Here is a 21,553-nt window from a genome sequence, read left to right as displayed (position 1 = left end):
CTCCCCCCAACAGCCCCTCCTACCCCCCAGTGTCTTGCATTCATTGGTTATGCTTATATGCATGGAGACAAGCCCTTTGATCTCTTACCTTCCCACTGGCCCCCTCCCCCATAACCCTCTCCAGCCTTCCTACTGTAGTTTGACAGTCTGTTCAATGCTTCTCTGCCTCTGTATCTGTTTTTGTTTATCAGTTTATAATAATCTTTATAGGGCTGTCAGGTTTTAGTTTTAGGCAGATGTGAGACCTGGAAAGGTTAGATTAGGGAACTGCAATCAGATATTGAAGGAAAGTGGAAGAATTTAAAATATAGGAAGGGCTGACAACTGGTGCAAGGTAAGCTCCAATCCAATTTGCAGGCAATTCCAAAGAAGGGGAGGAAGTCAATTGAAACTCTACCAAATGAGACAGACAAGACTCTACAACCTGTTCACTGGTAACCTGGAGTTTACAAAGAGGTGGCAAGATAGTTAAAAAAAGAAGGTGAACTCAGAATCTGACCACCTGACAATACACGATTTTCCATTAAAACACAAAAGTTCTCTCTATAGTTCTTAAACTACAGGTGAAAAAGGTACATGCAGGCCTGTTGTAAAATCTAGTATAATATATATTTGCTTTAGAATATAATCTTAAATCTAATACCAGTAAAGGCAAAGAATCATTGCTATTATAAAAACCTTCTTACTTGAGCAAATGGTTAAAACACAAGAAGAAACCATTTATAAACATATTCATTTTAAGTAAGAAATGATATATTGCTGTATGATTTGCTCCAACAAATTTTAAATAACTAGACAGCCATAATGAGTACAAAATTCAGAAACATTTTAGAAATAAAAATCTTTCTTACACTTTTATATGTGTGTTTATAGGATGGCACCAAATCATCTTGAAAAATCACATACACCCACAAAACTTTGGGTTGTACAAAACAGAAGTAATTAATATATGAAAAAAATGTCATTTAAAAGGTTCAGCAGATGGACCACATCATATTTCATCAGGGAAATTCAAAGTAAAAAAACCACAATGAATTATTGCTGCACACCTGTTAGACCAGCCCAACCCTGAACTCCCACAATTCCAAATGCCGATGAAGATGTGGAGTGACAGGGACTCTCAAATTGCTGGCAGGAAATCATACAGGAAGTCAGCCCATGGTTTCTTACAAACTAAATGAATTCTATCAGACAATCCAGCAGTCATGCTCCTTGGTATTTACCCAAAGGAGTTAAAAAGCCCTGCATATTGATGTTTATAGCAACTTTATTCACAATTACCTAAAGCAACAAAGATGTCCTTCAGTAGGTAATGGAAAAATAGACTGTGGTCCCTCCAGAAAATGGAATATTATTCATCATTAAAAGAAGAGCTACTAAGCTATGAAAAAACATGGAGGAATCTTAACTGGTCATTACTAAGTGATAAAAGAAAAATTAATCTGAAAAGGAACATTAAGTATGATTTCAACTATCTGACATTTTGGAAAAGGTGAAACTATAGTGACAATAAAACTTTCAGTGGTTGCCCTAGGTGGTTTGACTCAGTGGATAAAGCATCATCAGCTTAGGAATTGAAGGGTACCCCTTCTATTCCAGTCAAGAGCCATATGAGAGACAACCAATCCATGTGTCTCTCTCACATAGATTTTTTTCCCCTCTCTGTCTCTCTCCCTTCCATTCTCTCAAAAAATCAATGGAAGAATATCCTCAGGTGAGGATTAACAAAACAACAAGAAAATCAATCAGTGATTGCTAGGGGTTGAGGGAGAAGAGATGAGTAGGAGGTACACAGAAAACTGTTTGGGACATTGAAAGTACTCTATACTATAATAAGGGATGCATAGCATTATCCTTATGTTCAAACCCCCAAATATGTGCAATACTCAGGTTAACTAAGCACTTGGGATGATTATGATGTGTCAGTATAGATAGATTCATCCTTGGTTAACAATGAAAACACAAACAAAAGAAAACATTCTGGTGAGTGATGTTGATAATGGGGGAGGCTATTCATGTGTGGGAGCAGGAGGTTTATAAGAAATCTATGTACCTGCATTTCAATTTTGTCAATCTAAAACAGCTTTTAAAAAATGTTGTTTTAGAAAAAGAAAGAAAAAAGTCTCTACAGGTCCCAAATAATAATAATTTAAGAGTTATGTGAAGACCAATACAGCATTGTGATTGATCCTCACCACCCTGTTGCTTTGTTATCTGAATATCACTGGATGATGGCCGAAGTTGAATGACATCTTGGTAATACTGATCTAGAGTCCAGATTTAGGAACGAGAACCTTGACATCAAAATATGGGCAGTGGCTAATGGCACAAGTATTACCTGGAAACATAGTAGAAATGTAGCATCACAGGCCTCGAGTCAGATCTTTTGAATCACAACCTGCATTTGAACAAAAGATTTCTGGGCAATTTTTTAAATGCACCTTAAAGTTTGAGAAGCACTTATGTGAAGGACTTTGAAGAGAATGGAGGATGTAAATTAGAAGGGCGGTTTTCAGACCAGTGTACACCCATAGACTAACAGCAGCTGGCCATTGCAGTGCAATATTTACATCGCCACCCAGTCCCTTCTTTTGGCAAGGTGCCACTATTGTCCATCTGATTAGTGGCCCATCAGGGGACAGGGGAAGAAGCAGATGACAACAGTTTAACTGGGATGCATTAAAATCACTGAATTATTTCATTTTAGTGGAAATCTTTTAGTAACTTCATGACCACTGCATCTTTTATTTTCATTGCTTTAAAAACACCTTTTTGATATCGTTATAACAAATCTTGTCAGGCAGTCAACCAACAAACAAAGTGTGACGAATGTATAACTATCATACTTCCCAGGTAGGAAATAGTGAATACAAATGTTACCAATAGCACTATGTTGAAGAGCAGGGTTTGTGGCAAGTGGATGGGTATATAGTTGTCTGACACAAGAACCACTCTATCACTATTAGTGAGCCAAGCCCTATAGTCTCTGGAATGGAAGAATTCCAAAGTGTGAGGACTGAGTCCGCCTCTTTGCATGCCTGGAGGTATCTTCATTCATCTCTTCATTTCTTCAACAAATATGTTTGTTGAACAGCTCCCATGTACCAGACACAATGCTGGAGATAAGGGTATATGAGGCATAAAAGCACAGTAAGTCTTTGAAATCACTGAGTTTATCACCTGGAGAATAGAGGTAAATGATGAATAAGTAACTTTAAGGAGAAGATAAGTTTGGATAGTGATATTAATACTTGAAATTCCTATAGTAGCAATCATGTGGGAATTAAGGATGCTTTAGGATAAGTTGCATATTTAAATATTTCTTTATAAGGAGTATCCAACAGAGTCCAGTCAAAACTACAGGAAACTTGGCCAACCAGTTTATTTGCCTCATTAAGAACACTTTACCCTTTGCAATTGTTCTGTGGCAAACAGTGTATTTTATGGCAAGCACATCAGTCAGGATCCGGGAAGCAAATCGGAGGACTATATAATAAAATTTATGATGTGGAATTGGTTTACGGGATTGTGTGGGCAGATGATCAAGTCCAAAATTAAGGAAAGATCATGGGTGAGCAGGGCACAGGCAGAAACTGTTATCAAGTCTTAGAATCCGCCCCCACCTCCCCCCCCCCCCTCTTAGGGAAGCCTGCTTTGAGACATTCCAACTGATTAAGTCTGGCTCACCAGGTTATCCAAGATAATCTTTCTCCCCTGCCCCCCAATTATAGAAGAAAGTTTATTTAGAAAGCCACAGAAGTAGAAAGATGTGAGCCAGCTGGGCTGCATGGGCTCAGGAAACAAGAGGCAAAGGAAGGGGTCTTGGAGTCCAGGAGAGAGAATGGCAAAGGTGATGTGCCTGGGGAAAGAAGAAGGAGGAAAGGTGCCAGTGTGCTCTAGAAAGAGTGGGCATTGGGTTCAGGATACTCTATTTTATTAAAAGTACATTAATTAGGGACTCCTATTACTTCAGCAATATCCTTTCAGAGCAATATCTAGACTAATATTTAACTGTACAGCTGAGGACTTTAGCCTTGCCAAGTTAATACGTCAAGAAAACAAGTCGTCAGAGCAAGGCTAAAGACCTCCTTTTATAATCTTAAGTTCAATAAGTGGTTAATGGCTTCTTCCACATATCATAATACATGGCAGACTCACTGGCATCATTGTATGAAAGCATTATGCCATTAACCTAGCAGATGTTGCTCCTCTGAATAGTGAGAGGAAATGATTATCATTATCCATTTAAAAGGTGTTAGGTTAATTTCTACACTGCTTTTGCCATGTAAAGGAGATTGCCGATGACACCAATGAAGGTTATGTTGTCTTATGGGCCTCAAATACAAAGATTATTGTAAGTATTTGGGAAGTTGTTAGGAGTTTTAGAGTGTTCTGGGTGAAGAACATAAGCCAGGATGCAAGCAGGAATCATTTCTAGGTGAGTAGTCCAGGTACCTTTTGTAAAAGAGACCTCAGAAGAAAAGAACACAAGCTCCAGTAATTCATGGAGATATTTTTCTCATTCTAAATAAATCGCCACTTTTATGAATAATTTTGTATTTATAATTTCATATTATTTTTCTTAAAGAAAGATCACAAAATTGTTAGCTTCAGACTCTCAAAACAGGGATCCACTCCTGCATATACATTTCTTAATCATCTGTTTTTTTTTTAGCTCAAAAAAAAGAAAGAAAGAAAGAAAGAGAGAAAGAAAGAAAGAGAGAAAGAAAAAAAGGAGTTTTACCAGCAGGATAGTCTCTCTCAAGATCTTACAAGGGCTCAGTTAGTTATCGGTTTAATTGTCCTGAAAACTGGTTAGTTACACTGAAAATGCCTCATCTAGTTTAGAGACAAACAACAGTAAGACAGTATTTCAGAAGCCATAGTGAATTTCAGCTGAGCTCTATGGCATTCAGAACACTTTATGATTCTGAGTTGCTAATCTGTAGTCAGACGGGACAGGATCAACTGCTAACGTACTGAAATCCACATTATCCCCTACTGTGTTATTAGACAAATGAAAAGTGTTTTCATTTGTAGTTTCATTTGTAGCTCCAGGTTTATTCACTTTGCTTAAAACACACACACACACACACACACACACACACACACACACACACCCTCATTCACCAATTCAAACACTAGAACAGTTAAAAAATAATTCAGTGAAAAGTCTCCCTCCCTTACACAATGCTGATCTTTCCAGTTCCCATTATCATCTATTTCTGGCAACCAGGATTATGAGTTTCTGTTTCCTTGGAGGGTTTCATATATATATATATATATATATATATATATATATATATATATATATATATATATATGTATAAAATAAAAGGGTAATATGCTAATTAGACTGGGAGACCTTCCAAATGTCCTTCCGAACAAAGCCATGGTGGCGGGGCTGAGGCAAAGGTGACTAGGGGCAGTCAGGCCAGGAGGGGAGGGCAGTTGGGATGATCAGGCTGGCAGGAGGGGGGCAGTTGGGAGCAAGCAGACTGGTGTGGGGGCAGTTAGGGTTGATCAGGTAGGCAGGCAGGTGAGTAGTTAGGAGCCAGAGGTCCCAGATTGTGAGAGGGATGTCTGACTGGGATGGGGCCTAAACCAGCAATTGGACATCTCCCAAGGGGTCCCAGATTGGAGAGGGTGCAGGCTGTCAGGCCGGGCTGAGGGCCTCCCCGTGCACAAATTTCATGCACTAGGTCACTAGCTTGTGTGTGTGTGTGTGTGTATATGTATGTGTGTGTGTATGTGTGTGTGTGTATTTTATTGTTGAAAGTATTACATAGGTGCTCCTTTTCCCCCCATTAACCTCTTCCTGCACCTGTTTCCATATCCCTCCCCCTCACCACCCCATTATCTGTGTCCTTAAGCATATGTACATAGAAATTCATTGGTTGATCTCTTCCCACTCATCCTCCCCTGCCTTCCCCTTGGAAGGTTTCTGTATGCACTTATGATTCTGGATTTTGAGCCTTGCTTTCTTTTGATTCACCTAGATATTTTCTCAGCCCCTTTATTTAAACTTTTCTGAATCACTTTATTTTAAATGTATTGGTTTTTGCTTTTGATCCAACTAAAGATTTTTTTTAAAATCATGAAATTGATTGCATCTACCTTAATTGATATGCTAGACATTTTGGTTTTTATTTACCACATTCTTTTATGCTATTTTCTAGAGGGCAAGTGCACAAAATTCATATACTGGTGAGGGGCGGTCTCAGCCCGGCCTGCATCCTCTTGCAATTGGGTACCCCTGGGGGGATGTTGGGCCTAAACTGGCAGTCGGACATCCCTCTCACAATCTGGGATGCTGCATACACCAATGACCATAATTTTCATACAGGTGAAAGGCATCTTGCTGTTGTATGGGCAGTTACATTTTTTTTGCCCTGATTATAAAAAAGCAGTACATAACATGATCCTTCTGAGGCAGTAGTACCATTTTCCCCATCTTATGAATGGAAAAACTGAAGCAGGAGAAGTTAAGTAATTGGCTTTGTCACATAGTTATAAGTGTCAGAATCAGGGCTGGCCACACAATATGCCACCCAGAGTTCATGCATGACATCGCTGCATCATCCTGTTTTTTCAGTGTTAGAGTAGCCTGGCCAGGTTTTAATTTTTAAATCTAAGAGACTCTTCTCAATATATAGAGAAGGGTCCCTAGGCCTGGCCAGTGATCGGGGCTATCTGTGGGGAGATCAGTGTTTGGGGCGATTCAGAGCCCCCACTTCCAGCACCTGCCTTGGCTGATGGCCTGACACTGCCCGCTTGCTGGCCCTGCTCCCCACCCTCCCCCAAGCCCCTACTCCCGATTTTCACTGCCGGTTGCCTCCCTCTTGTGGGGGCAGATGCTCAATGCATTGTCTTCCCCCTGGTGGTCAGTGAGCATTATAGTGACCAGTCGTTCCTCTAGTAGTTCTGTAGTTCAGTTGATTTGCATATTTGGGTTTTATTATTTAGGATTGTTTATATATACTTTAAGGTTTTCATTGGATCTGTAATTTTTAAAAAAATATATTTTATTGATTTTTGTACAGAGAAGAAGGGAGAGAGATAGAGAGTTAGAAACATCAATGAGAGAGAGTCATCGATCAGCTGCCTCTTGCACACCCCCTACTGGGGATATGCCCACAACCAAGGTACATGCCCTTGACCAGAATCGAACCTGGGACCCTTCAGTCCCCAAGCCGACGCTCTATCCATTGAGCCAAACCAGTCCCAGCTGGATCTGTAATTTTTTTCTTTGCTTTTATTTGGATGGTTGTTATATGTTTCTTCTAGTGGTTGGTACCTTTATAATCATAGGCTCATATAATTCTTCTAGCTCTTTATTTTTCTAAGACAGTAACAATTAGATCCACACTTAGTGACAATAAAATGAATGTTTCTCCATTACTCAATCCCTCACCCTTTACCCAATTTATTCAAGAACATAATCTTTCTTTGTGCTGATTTTTATTTTAAATTTGCTTATGTTGTTATTTGGTTTATCATGAATAGAGCTTCTCCCTTACCCTACGAGTTTTTGTTAATTAAACAGAATGTGGCATATACTTTCTGTTTTGTCATCCTAAACCCCACATTACGTGAGTCTCACTTCTACATTTAAATATATTCTGTGCTCAGCACCCAATCTCCTTCCAAATTTTTCTTAGTCATTTCTCAGGTTTGTTTTGCTGTAATTTCCTATAAAATGCTCTTAGGAGCAATAGTCTCTGAATTCTCTGCATGTTGAAACTATTTGTCATTTTTAGATTTAAAGCACTACTTGGATGCATGTTTATAATATCCATACCTCACATATCCTTTCCTTGATTTTTTTTGTTGGTGTTGCTCCACTATCTTCTGGTAATGATCATTGCCATGAAGATATCTAATGAAATATATATTCCTCTTCTTTTAAGTGACTCGATCATTTTATCTGGCTGTCAAATGATTTTGTCTTTATCTTTAAAGTCTAATAACTTTACTAGGCTATGCCTAGTTTTTGACTAATCGGAGTCTATTATCCCTGGTACACAGTACAGCCAGCCCTTTGTATCTGTGGCTTTTGCATCTACAGATTCAACCAACTATATATTGGAAATAATAGAAAAAGAAGGTTGTTGCCAATATGTACTATGTATGATGTTTGAATCTATATTGTACATGAAGAGACTTCTTTCCTTGTCGTCATTCCCTGAACAGTTTAGTATATCAACTAGTTATATAACATCTGCAGTATAGTGGTATTATAAGCAATCTAGAGGTGATTTAAGTATGCAGGAGGATGTATGTAGGTTATGTTCAAATACAATGCCACCTATACTAATAAAAGGATAATATGCTAATTAGACCAGAAGACCTTCTGGGAGACCTTCCAGACGTCCTTCCGGACAAAGCCATGGTGGCGGGGCCAAGGCAGAGGTGGTTAGGAGCGATCAGGCCAGAAAGGGAGGACAGTTGGGGGTGATCAGGCTGGTGGGAGGGGGAAGTTTGGGGCAATCAGTCTGGCAGGAGAGGGTAGTTGAGGTCAAGTAGGCCAGTGGGGGTGAGGGGGCAGTTGGGGGCAAGCAGACCAGCAGGCAGAGTGGTTAGGGGTGATCAGGCAGGCAGGCAGTTGAGCAGTTAGGAACCAGTAGTCCCGGATTGTGAGAGGGATGTCCAACTGCTGGTTTAGGCCCAATCCCTGTGGCAGTTGGACATTCCCTGAGGAGTCCCAGATTGAAAAGGGTGCAAGCTGGGCTGAGGGACCTCCCCCCATGCACAAATTTTGTGCACCAGGCCACTAGTTTACATAAAGGACTTGACCACGGCTCCTGGATCCAATCTCAGATGAGTAAAAAGATGACTGTATGTCCCTACTATATACATCAAGTGATGCTTATATGAGGAAAGTCTTATTAAATGATAACTTTAAATATTTGTTCAACTTTGATTTTCTTTCTTAAGGACTCACCCCGTTTATGAGTTTCTTGGATCTATATTTTTCAATATCTGCCATTTTCTTCTCTAATTTGTTCTCTTCCATTTTCATCTTGTATTTGTTTTTCTCATTTGTATATTTCACGTTCCCCATTATGTCTATTCTCACTTATGCCGTTTCCCTCTATATTTTCCTGAGTCCTGACAGCTCACATTTCACCTCTTCCTGTTGATCTTTATTTCTTTCCTGAGTTCTTTCATTTCTACTCCGTGACCTTCCTTTATAGAAGCAACTGCTTTTTTTAAGTTTTCAAATTGAACTTGTGACAAATGCTCAGTAACAATATTTATCTATCCAATGTATCAGTCCATGTATTTGATGAGCTTTGCTGCTCTTTTCAACATGTTTGGTTTTTCCATTTTGCTTATAATACCTTTATGTCCATGGTATGCTGATTTATTTTTTTCATTTTTTCTTTTAATGGATTAGCTTAATGAACTGGCTTTTCTTAAGCTTGAAGTTTGTAGGGGTCCCTGGGTAATACATGCTTGTGATCTGTGATCAGGGTAGCCTTCAGATCTTACAACCCACAAGGGCAGACTGCTGTTAGCAAAAAATGGATCGGACATAAGAATCACACCTATGAGCCATTTCTTGCTAAAAACAGTCTGTGCCTGTGGGCTTTTGTGTCCAGCTTTATTCACCTCTGTGCACATCTGTAGGTAGAAATGAAAGACAAAGCATTTGTACTGCAGGGTGAGCCCCTCACCTTTGCTACCTTTTTGCCAGTACTTTCTGAGATGCTAATGTGCTTACGGGCTCCATCCTCATCACTCTTCTCTTGTCTCACTCTGCCCAATCCTGCACTGGCTGCCCTTCTTCATATTTTGTAGGCTGCAGGTTACATCTATCTTTGGGTTTTGCAGAATGTGGAATTTATTTGCAGAGTTATTTCCCCTCATGTTCCTGGCTGTTCTTGCATAATATGAATGAGAAAAGGGAGGAGTGTATTGACTTATATTGTTATGTTTGTATAGGAAGTACAGAGTTTTGGTCTTTTTCAATTTAGTAAAGTTGCTCAGTGTTTACATAGTTTCTTTCCAATTCCTTGGCTTGGTATTTAAAGTATTCCTCAGTCTAGCTCCAGCCTCATTCTACTTTCATCTCCTTCATATTTCTTATGCTTTTGCTAAATCGGATTGAATTATTTAGAATGGCCATTCTTGTTTCTCCATACTTTTATTCAGTGTGTTCCTCCAGTTGACATTTCCTTTCCACCTTGGTCACCCTTCCTCATCCCCATGGTTCTTATTATCAATTAAAATCCTATCTGGACTTCAAGCTCCCCTGAATTAGCATCTAATTCTTAAAGCTTTGCCTCTGGTTTCTACATATTTTATAATCTCTTTATGTGCTTATGCACACTTTCCATAGCTTGTATCCTCTTAGAACTGTCTCCTACTGTATATGTTAATTTGGTTATTGGGTACTGCTTCTACTTTCTACCAGCTGGAAGAAAACCTATGACTTAGTTATATTTGTGCCCCCTTTATGCCTGAGCACAGAACATTGTGCATAATATACATTCAATAAACATTTGCTGAAATGATAAAGTTAAGAAAAGGCTAAAATTAGTTTTTTGAATGCGTGGCACAATTTCCTCCTACTTCTCGCTGATGCACACTATTACCGCTCATGGGGATAATTTGGCTATTTTTGTTTGTTTGTTTTGTTTTTTTCTGAAGACACCGATCCTTGCAGATCAAAGCATCTTATAAGAATATGATTGCAGATGTACTTGTTTAGTCATGCAGGCAGTCAAACTGTGTTTTGATTATTTTAATTGTCTTATTTTAATACAGAATAATTTGTCCCTGGCTTTTTATGGGTCCTTGATAGCTGTTAAGTATATTAAAAAACAAAAATGAAAAACAATCTTCTTTAATCTTCTACTGTTAGATGGTGGATCTCTATCATGATATAAATATATTATAAGCAATTCTGTTGAAATTTAACTTTTAAATTTAAAAAGGAATAGCAGAAGCTTAAACAGAAAATTTCCCCACAAAACTCTAGGTTTTAGAAACAACTTTTTAAATAAAGTGAAACTTGAATATTTTCTCCCCACTATTTTATTTAATTGGGCTCCTTTTCAAATATAATTACATGTCACTTCTCCATTTTTTTTAGCTTTGAAAGCTGTATTTGTTGAAAAAAACCTGTTTCCCAAAGACTTTCTGGATCGTGAAAGAAGAGCCAAGCAATTATGCCAAGAAACAAATAGTGAAATGAATCTAAAAAGAAATAAGAAGCAATTATAACTGAAAGGAAAATAAATATCTCATTGACACATGAAATATGTGTATGAAATGCAGAAAATAAATAAATTTTTTTTTGCCATCTCCTTTTTTACTTTATATTTCAACTTCAGAAAGTTTTGTTTTCAGCAACATTCTTATCCATTACTTTTCACTTCCTATTTTCAATAAAAGAAAGATTGGACTAAGAGGGGATGGTATCAATTGGTATTACCTATTCTCAAGTGTTTTTATATTTTAAAAAATGTACAATTTCAGAACAAAGCATTCTGACCTTTGGTTGCTCCTATAGACAAACATTTTGGTCAATTTTCTTTTAGAAAACTTGCATTGAAATTAAACATGAAAAATATTGACACAGTGAATCTCTATAAACTTAACTAAGAAACTATGCCAACTTATTTATCCTTTCTAGTTCTGTGTGTGTGTCTTTTAAATGATACTGATAATGCAATAAGACTTTTTTAGTAGCAGCTGTTCTACTAATTCATAATGATTTATATTCATTCTTATATGAAGTTATTGAGAAATTACTGCATAAGTTCTACTTCTATACTTAGTTATATTGTGCTATACTATACTCTAAAACTGAGTGGCATAGTACAGACAAAGTGGTAGAGCCTGGAGAAAAGAAGGGCCTAAGGTTATATAAATAACTCACTTTATGTGGAAGGTCAAGTAGACGATATTTAGTTCTGAAACATAGTGCCTCACCTTTTTGATCCATTTTTCTTTATAAATAGCATCATCCATCAGGCAACCAATATTCTTTTATTTTTAAATCCTTACCCAAGGATATGTTTCTATTGATTTCAGAGAGAGAAAAAAAGGGAAAGGGAGAGAGAGAGAGAGAGAGAGAGAGAGAGAGAGAGAGAGAGAGAGAGAAAGAGAGAGAGAGACATTGATTGGTTGCCTTCTTTATATACCCTGACCCAGTCAGTGCCCTGACCAGGAATGAAACCCATGACCTTTCAGTGCATTGGACGATGCTTCCACCAACTGAACCACTTGGCTAGGGCAGGCAACCAATAGTCTTATGCTACTTTATTTATTCTGTCCTGTAAAAATAATTAATAAATTCTTTCACGTAAAGTTACTATATATTTGTATTTTAAAATGTCCTTCCAAAATATTTGAATTTTGAGAAGACTTTTGCAATAACATACAAAAATAAAGGAAATAACTAACAACATGTAGGGGCCTACTCTGTCCAGTAACTGCAAAAATTTATTGTGTTTAAACCCCACAATAATTATTAATATATAAAATATGTCTATCTAAGGTTAATATCTGAGAGTTATATTTATTAAAAGAGTGCCCAATTATTGATGGCGAGTTAGGATTGGAGCCCAAATCATAGTTTTTGACCTTCACCATTCTGTTTCCTTACCTGTCATTAATTATAAAGACAGTGAAATTAGCTCTGACAGAATTTCCAGCATCAGTGGAGCAAGTTTTAGTTTGGTGGAGAGGATGGCAGTGGAAAGGTTTTTAGAAGACAGTTGCCTATTCCATCTATAATTAATTGAACCGGAGTCAGGCATTGTGACTTTTGTGTATGTTGCTTTCCTTCTCATTAAGCAACATCACATATGAGGAAAATAGAGGAGCATAATACATGTGAAAGAATTCTGATGAATGTCTAAAGAGTGGTTAAGGCCATAGAAAGTATATTAAGAGGAACAAGAAATGGGAGGTCTAGTTTAAGAAAGAGAATTCATTCAGAGAAACAAGCTATACTCAAATATTTCAAAGCTGTAGTGAAGAAAAGAAGTAGAACTAATGAGCATAATTCTGAGAAGGCAGATCCTAGAATTGCTTCCTAATACCTGTTAAAACCTGGAAGAGTTTCTCATCCTCTTCCCATTGGCACTTTCCATCTTGGTGCAGAGTAAGTGGCAGCAGGCACACTGTATGGCTATGAAAGGAAGGAGAAGCCTAGAGAAGACCCACCGGATAATATGTTTACTGGCGCCAAGAGTATGGACGGGGTCACAGGGAGGGGGGAGTGAAGGGTGTGAGGGCAGAGAGGGTGAGTGGAGGAGATGACCAGCATGGTTGAAAGTTAATTACATTGAGCAAATGAGAAGTGAATAAATAAATGAATAAAATTAGGAAACATATTGAGGATAATGAGTGCTAGATATCACACTGTTGTTGAAAGTAATTGCGAAACTTGAAAGAAGGAAAACTAGGAAGAACTCTGAGATTTTGAATTGGGATTGGAGATTTCAGATATCAGAGTGAATTCATGGTTTTAGACAAGTAGATAAACAAAGTGGAATATTTAAGAACAATAGAAAATTATGTTTAGCTTATTCTCAAATGATTAAAAATATAAATTATAATGTATATATGTATATATTTATCCACATGCAATCAACATAATGCATATACATATTCAAACACCAATATATTATATAGATAGGTGGATGGGTAAAGACTAGTTATATAGATAGAGCACACATGTGGTGAAATGTTAACTGGGGAAACTGAGAGAGAAGAGAGGGAGATAGTAGTTCTTTTTATTATATCAGCACTTTTCTGTTAACTTAAAAGTATTTCAATGTAAATTATTTTTTAAAAATGAAAATGTTGCCTTGGGACAGAGGATTCTTTGAGGTGTTCAGAAAGAGGCTGAATAACACACACAGGCATATTGCAGAGAATTCTTCCACTGGTTGGGAGATTTGATCGGACAATTCATCATTTCAAACTTTGAACATATGATTTATGAGTCATATATTGCTGACAAAATAGTGGAGTGAAAATTGAGCCACATTTCCAGAAATTTAAAGGAATATAGAGATGTTAAGGACATGTACTATGGGTACCACATAGTTTGCAAAGGCTCTTTCCCCCATCCATCCATCCATCCATCCATCCATCCATCCATCCATCCATCCAATTATTGAAGGCATATGCAAGGGACTGTTTTAGATGCCAGATATACACAAATAAATAGAACCCACTTCTGCCATCAACTTTCTGAAATGAAAGCATATAAAAATATCATGGTTTATTAAACAATGGTTGAATGAGACCCCTAGTTTTCCTAGAATAATTTAGAAATTATTTTACTAGACATATTTTACTTTTTCTACCCCTAGAGAATACTTTGTTTGAAATTATTAGTCCGAAGTTGTCTGATTGATATAGATAGAGTTCTCTGTAGCCTATTGCATGTGCAAAGCACCAAGCTGTGTATGTCTCTAAACCCTAATTTAGTGCTTCCTCTATGAAAAGAATGGAGAGGAGCTGCCTCACAAGTATATTTAATGAGATAGAGTTTTGAAAAGTAAGAAAGTCTCTTTTAATGTTAATGTTTCTAATACTTAGGAACAAAACATACACAAAAGGAAAAAGCAACGACAACATTTAGTTATGTCTTACTCTTTTATAGCTTACAGCATCCAACTGAGTTAAGCTGGTAGTAGGGTCTCACTTATCAAATATTAATAGAACTGAAGACTGTATATGCCATTTCTGAAATTAATATTTAGGTTTAATTATTTAAGACTCATTTTTCTACAGTGAAAAGGACTTGTCACATTAAAATAGGATACTGCCCACTCTGGCTGGGGGAGCTCAGTTGGGTGGAGAATCCTCCTGTGCCCTGAAGGGCTGAAGGTTAGATGCTCTGTCAGAGCACAGGATTCCCCAGTCAGGACACATATGGTAGGGAGGCAACCAGACAACATTTCTCTCCCACTTCAATGTTTCTCTCTCTCTCTCTCTTTCTCTCTCGCTCTCGCTCTCTCGCTCTCTCTCTCTTTCTCTCCCTGCCACTGCCTTCCTCTTTCTAAAATCAATAAGAAAAGTTATTTTTTTAAAAATGATGTCCCATACTTTTCAGTAGGTTATTTTGTTTGTTATATGAAGATTTATGCTAAATATAATTTAACCTATTATCTTTTCAGAACATTTCTCTCTTATCACACAAAATATATAGAGCAAACTAGCAGAGGGGAAAAATACTGAAATTAAACAATGAAAAAATTAACTTTTAAGTCCTTTATTTATTAATGAAAATACTTGATTGTGTGTTTTTTAAAGTTTGGAATTAAATGTATTTTTACTTATAAAAAACTACAAAATGCTATTAAATGCTAATTAGAAGGATAATGAGATGAACCTATAACCCCTTCCTATTATTTTCCCACCGATGCTCCAGGTGCAAAATTGAGTTATAGAAGAAACAGATTGATAAAAAAAATATTTAAAGGCTTGCAGTAATATTTTATGGACAATTGTGGTATCTTTACTGTCTATTAAAAAAGCTTAAACCAGGGAGGAGAAATTCATGCCAGCTGCTTTTTACTCCCTAAAAGAAAGGAACATGTACAGTCTGTGTGACCTGTGCTAACATAAGGTCCTTACAGAACAACTTCATTAAATGATCTTACTAAGACTGAGTGTCTGTCTCTGTCATTGGGAGGAAAAATAATGGCTTGTTCCTGGGCAAGTCACATTATGACCTGAACGCTGTAGACATAATAATTTGGTAACCAAGTGTACTTGTGATGGATGCTTGCTGGTGTCACTGCCTGGGTAGAAGAGCACTGATTGAATGATAGTCTTAGACATTTGGATTTATTATTTATGAATTGCAGAATAGAACAGAAGAATGATTGTGTTCTTATGTTGCATAACTGTGATTTTGGAAAATAACCTCTCACAGTGTTATATTAAAAGCTCCAAATGAGTTTGCTTATATCAGAGAAAGTGATATTAGGGAACAACCCAACATTTAGAAAGCATTTAGAGACGCTTAAATGGGCAATTAAAAATTTTAGTAAATTAAATATTATGGCCAACATTGGTCATCAGGGTCCTCAAGTCTGTTACTAAGCTATAGCCCTAGGACACTGAAAGATGCTAACAGGATCCTTGAAAAAGCTTTTTTTTTTTTTTTTTTTTTTTTTTTTTTTTTACAAAAACTCTTTTAAAGGTATCTATAGTCATTTTACTTATGTTTCATAGCTTTATCAGAAATAATATTACATTTAGTAATCAACAGTAAATATTTGTTTAATTATAACTGAAACAAATGTTCCATTCCTCTCCCTAAAGGCCACTTATTTAATATCTGATTGTCACTGACATTATTGATTTGAACTAGAACAATGAGATCAAAACCTATTCAATGACGCATCCACTTTTTATTAATGAACTGATTGTAGAAAAAAATCATGTAAACTGGTAAGAGCACATAAATATAACACCAATGTTAATTATCAAATTACTTATGTTTAATAGTAATATCTTGATGTAATTTGGTAAATCTATAATCTTAATCTGGTCTTTTTGTTCAACATAAAGATTATATATTTTTTGAATATCCAGACTTTTCCCTAAGATTCAAATGGGCCTTGTATCCATAGAAAATTCATTTATTATGTAATTTGATTAATTGTTGAGAGCTCTAAATGTAGCAGTAATTTGTCTCTCTGCATTCTGGACTTGATTCAGCTTTATTCTTTTTGTCATACGTATTCAGAAATATTTATGATAGAATACATTGGTATTCTGATGTAGAATTCCTATGAGAAACAAAAAGAGCTAATTACTAGCAAATTTACAGGCACTGGCACATTCTTCCAAATTCTGCTTCTACTTATTATAAAAGAAGTGAAATAATAATATAAACTTCATGATCTTTTATTTTTATTTATTTATTTATTTATTTTTTGTTCCAGAAGTCTCATTCTTTTTCTTTTTATATTTTATTGATTTTTTAACAGAGAGGAAGAGAGAGGGATAGTTAGAAACATCGATGAGAGAGAATCATCGATCAGCTGCCTCTTGCACACCCCCTACTGGGAATGTGCCCGCAACCAAGGTACATGCCCTTGACCAGAATCGAACCTAGGACCTTTCAGTCCGCAGGCAGACGCTCTATCCACTGAGCCAAACCGGCCTCAGCAACTTCATGATCTTTTAAAATTCTAATATTGCCTTCTCTCTCAGTTCTTGCATATTTCATCATTGATCATTAACCTGATCATATCAGACCTTTCATTCAAATGTGGTAAACACCTGCTTTGGTTTTAGAGGAATTAATCTAACATTCAAGATAAATAGAGTTGGCCTTGACTGATCAGGTGTCCCATATACTAGTGTTTCTCAGCAGACATAAGATAACCGTGAATGATCAGAAGCAAATTTTGAGTAAGTACCTTAAAATTAAATTGCTTTTGAATAAAGTATATATGCAATAATATTAATTATGAGTGTTTAATAGAGTAAGACTAATGTTTTAAGTTTATATTATTTAATAAATATTAAGTTTATCAAGTATATATTATTTAAGTTTATCAAGTTAATGCATTACTTTTAGTATATATTATTTAAATTTATCAAATTAATGCATTACTTTTATTCTCCTTAAAATATGTCACTATAAATTTGAATATTGCATTCTTATAGGACTATTCATCAGTTTTTTAAGTTCATTAGTACTTTGTGATTTCTAATGAGATATGATCCAAAAGCCAATGAGGTAAGTGAATTTTTTAAACCAGCATTTTGTGTGAGCTTGTAATTTACTAAGTACCTAGAAATTTTCGATGAGTAATGGATGCTCAAAGAATGTATATTTTAGTTATTAAGATTATTAATAATAAAGAGAGAATAACGTCCTGATTTAGCTATAAGAGTAAAAATACATCCTTCATAATAATGTTTATTATTTTAATAAAAATCAAGAACATAAAGATGTACCTAATGGAATACCACTTAAAAGTACTGATAACATTGTGACTGCATATCTACAAACTAATATTTTAGACAGAAATCTTCTGAGATAGTAAATATATTAGAAAATGATATGCAGAAATTTATTTTGTGTTAGTTTTGTTGCTCTACTACTAGCAACCTTAGGTACCAATTAAAGCATTTGCTTGTTTAATATATGTATGTATATTTTTAGTTTAAAAAACATTATTTTCTATTATTTGGATTGAACTTATAGGTCTTTTTTCTTTGTAAATTCTATATCTAAGCATGTAGAGTTTACCTATATATATATATTAGAAAATAATTTGAAATATCTGGATAATGACTCTGTAGCTTAGTTTTGGAGAATATTTTACTATTGGTAATCTTTATATATATATATATATATATATATATATATATATATATATATATATATATATAGCAGTGATCTTAATGACTTTTAACACACTTGTGGGTATTGGTGACCTTTCTAATGGCCTATAAAACACTCTAGAAATATAGTTCTTTAATAATTTAAGTTTAACAACACAGTATTACAAAGGCTTTTATCTTTACCCCCAATTAAAATTACTTCCTACTAATCTATTCGACTAGGAATTATTATGGGCTACTGAAATGTATTATCTGTGGGGGGAAAACAGTGTTAGTAAAATTTATGAGACCTACAAAGTCAGTTTTCCTCCAAGTCTCTGGTAAAATTGCAAGAACTCACTCTGCTCTAGATGTAATCAGGGTTGAATTTTCTGCAATTTTAGTGGAGAGTACTTTAATAAGGTATCATTAGTGTTGTTGTGACTCGGTTATAGTTTTCAATTGCAGCTTTCTAACATTTGTTATTTGTCAAATTGTTCTTTGATTTAAAAAAAAAAGATTGCTCTCTTTTTCTATTGATGTACCGTTTATATTTCGGCATAATTTTGTTTCTTTATAGTTTTCTCTTTCTTTGGAAAAATTGCATGTGGGTTTTGGGGTAATTTTGCTCTACAAATTCCATAACTTTTACTGTTGTAAAAAGTTAGTCAGATCATTTAATTGATTTAAAGTATATTAACTTTTTAATATCATATGTCTAAAACCACATGGGAGTGTGTTCATTTTTTTATTCCATTACTGTTTTTGATCTATAGAGTAGTCTGGACAGAGGGTTCCCTTAATGTCAGAATTATAGGTATTCAATATAAAACCATGGACAAAATAGGAAAAGTGTATCATATGTATACATTTAGAAATAGTATTACTATATTGATAGTACCCCAGAATTATAATTCCTCTTGATTTTAAGAAACTGCTATATATATTGAACTGGTTCTTGAAGGGATATAAAAAATACCACCAGCACATGGCCTAGTTTTCTTAATAGATGATACTTAGTAAAATATATTTGGGGTAATTTGTCCTAATAACACAGGAAATTCTAATAGGTAGGAAGTTTTCATTGAGCATGAGATGATAAACTCTGATTACTTTGAAAGCTAATAAGTTTTGAATTAATGCACAGAGGTCAAAATGCTTAAGATCTTGTGGAGTCTCTTATTGGCTTTTTCTGGAAGTCAAGCCTCAAGACCCCTGGCTCAAAGAAATATTGAATTTGCAGTGGATCTTTATCAAGCTATTTGTTCATCTCAAAAGGACAACATTATATTTTCCCCACTTGGAACAACTTTGATTCTTGGAATGGTACAACTGGGAGCAAAAGGAAAAGCATACCAGCAGATAAGACAAACTTTAAAAGTTCAGGAAAGTGCAACTGGTAAGATTCTTACATATGATTATTGGTCTGGATAAGATTTGGCCCAATTTATTTTTAAATTATTAGAGAAAAGTTCATGGTCATATAACTTCAACAAATAAAAATGTTGCAAAAAGTATAAAATTATAATAAAATGGGGAATTATAATGTAAACAATATTCATTTGTTTATAATTACTTCCTAATAAAAACATTACCAAAATAATTTATTAAGAAATTAATTCCATACAGATATAAAATTGTGAGTATATATCTATATTTTATTACGCCCTGTTTTAGATAGTTTTAATTAATTGAGAATAAGATTTGTGAATGTGTGTTTGTATATATGCTTATATAGATCCATATGTGTCTATCTACACAGAAATACTCTTCCATTATCTCTTACTATGTTGTGATCATTTTCTCATAGCATGCAACTGCTTCAGAATATAAATTTTTATTGTTGCCTTTTATGGCCTCTTAAAGACATATCATTACTTCCTTAGCCCTTCTTCATTAGGTTGTTTCCAATACTTGGCCTATAAAAATGCTTCATGAGCATCCTCACCCAGAAACCTTTGTGTTTATCTCTATCTCATTAGCTTTTTCAAATTAGTTTTCTAAGTAAAATTTAACCTTTGCACTTAAATAAGACCAAGAAAAAACATTAGTGTATACATTTTTAGAAGTTTCTTTGGTTAGTACTTTTTAAAGAAAAATTGGAAACACACACACACACACACTTTTCAAATGCCTTTATGCATGTGAGTGTTTTTTTGTTTGTTTGTTTGTTTTGTAGTCTCAAAAGGTTTATCTGCATTAGTGTACCAAAACTTTAGTGCTGGCACCCCATTTCCCTGGCTACCTTGTAATCATTATTTCTGTAATAATTCTAATTTTAAACTTTTACATCCCTGTCAAATAATATGCATGAACATCAGAGGAAACACCTGGGTTTTTGATTTGGGGCTTTATTCACCACAACTAATTTCAGTATATTGCCTTAGCCCAGAGCAGTTCTATTTAGGAATTTGTTTTTTTTCTTCTTTACAAGGTTTTATTTGCATAATTTTAAACAAAGGAAATGTTATGTGCAAAAGAAGTATTAGAGCCTCCAAAAATCTAAATTACTTTAAATGGGTTTAATCTTACAGAGAAACACAGATGTTCTAACAACTCAGGATTGTGAATGAGATAATAATTATAGTAATAATGATGGCACTATCAAACACCAATATATATATTAGCTGTCACTGTTTTATATGCTTGATCTACATGGTGTCATTTAATTGTCACAATTGCTTTGAGAGGTAGACGTAACACTGATGGACAACAAGGCAAAAGGATGTTAGGTAACTTGCCCAGAACTAATTCCAGAAATGATTCAGTGAGGTTATAGGTCATAAGAACAATAATAAAAATCCCTGTATTTTTTGTAAGAATATTTATGACAATTATGGACAATTAAACATTTTTAACACATATAATAAGATGTACCAAACTTGTTTGCTATGATGCTTTGTTAAGGGAGAGAGGTGGGCACCGATGGAAGAAAGCTGCAAAAAGAAAAGGCAGACCAGCCCCAAAGGGTAAAGGTTTGTAAAATAAAAAGAATTAAAGAAAAAAGAGACAGAATTAAGGAGGAAGCAGTGAGAGTACAAGAAGGTGTATAAAATAACTATGAGGTCTGAAGAAAGAAGAACAAAATGGCACTAAGGACAGGAGGAAGTGTAATGCATAGGAAGGGAGTGCCTTGAACAGCCATATTGGAACCCAAGACAGAAAGAAATATCACTAATAATGATCCTGTCTTTATTTACAGTTTTTATTATTTTGTTCATCATGAATTAAT

At 35.3% G+C, this 21,553-nt stretch overlaps 2 protein-coding genes across 3 annotated transcripts in view; both read left to right on the top strand.

Annotated features, from left to right (window-relative positions):
* WDR49 (WD repeat domain 49) overlaps positions 1 to 11,310 on the top strand; it is a 127,679-nt gene extending 116,369 nt beyond the window's left edge. Inside the window, exon 18 of the mRNA XM_084872646.1 lies at positions 11,102 to 11,310. Within this exon, the coding sequence (XP_084728772.1) occupies positions 11,102 to 11,232 (131 nt within the window). The 3' untranslated portion in view covers positions 11,233 to 11,310. The remainder of the gene's footprint in view (positions 1 to 11,101) is intronic.
* Positions 11,311 to 17,293: 5,983 nt separating this feature from the next.
* The window catches only part of SERPINI2 (serpin family I member 2), a 33,250-nt gene continuing 28,990 nt past the window's right edge, over positions 17,294 to 21,553 (top strand). The window contains exons 1-3 of one of the 2 annotated variants that reach the window (XM_084873901.1): positions 17,355 to 17,400; positions 17,659 to 17,731; positions 19,469 to 19,720. In XM_084873901.1, the coding sequence (XP_084730027.1) occupies positions 19,477 to 19,720 (244 nt within the window). In that variant the 5' untranslated portion in view covers positions 17,355 to 17,400; positions 17,659 to 17,731; positions 19,469 to 19,476. Of the gene's footprint in view, positions 17,401 to 17,658; positions 17,732 to 19,468; positions 19,721 to 21,553 lie in introns of both variants that reach the window. The other variant, XM_084873900.1, reaches the window with a different exon arrangement.

Source organism: Pipistrellus hanaki (genome assembly GCF_964339955.1).
Source record: "Pipistrellus hanaki genome assembly, chromosome: 2".
NCBI classification, from domain to species: domain Eukaryota; kingdom Metazoa; phylum Chordata; class Mammalia; order Chiroptera; family Vespertilionidae; genus Pipistrellus; species Pipistrellus hanaki.
This window is presented reverse-complemented; position numbering and strand designations above follow the sequence as displayed.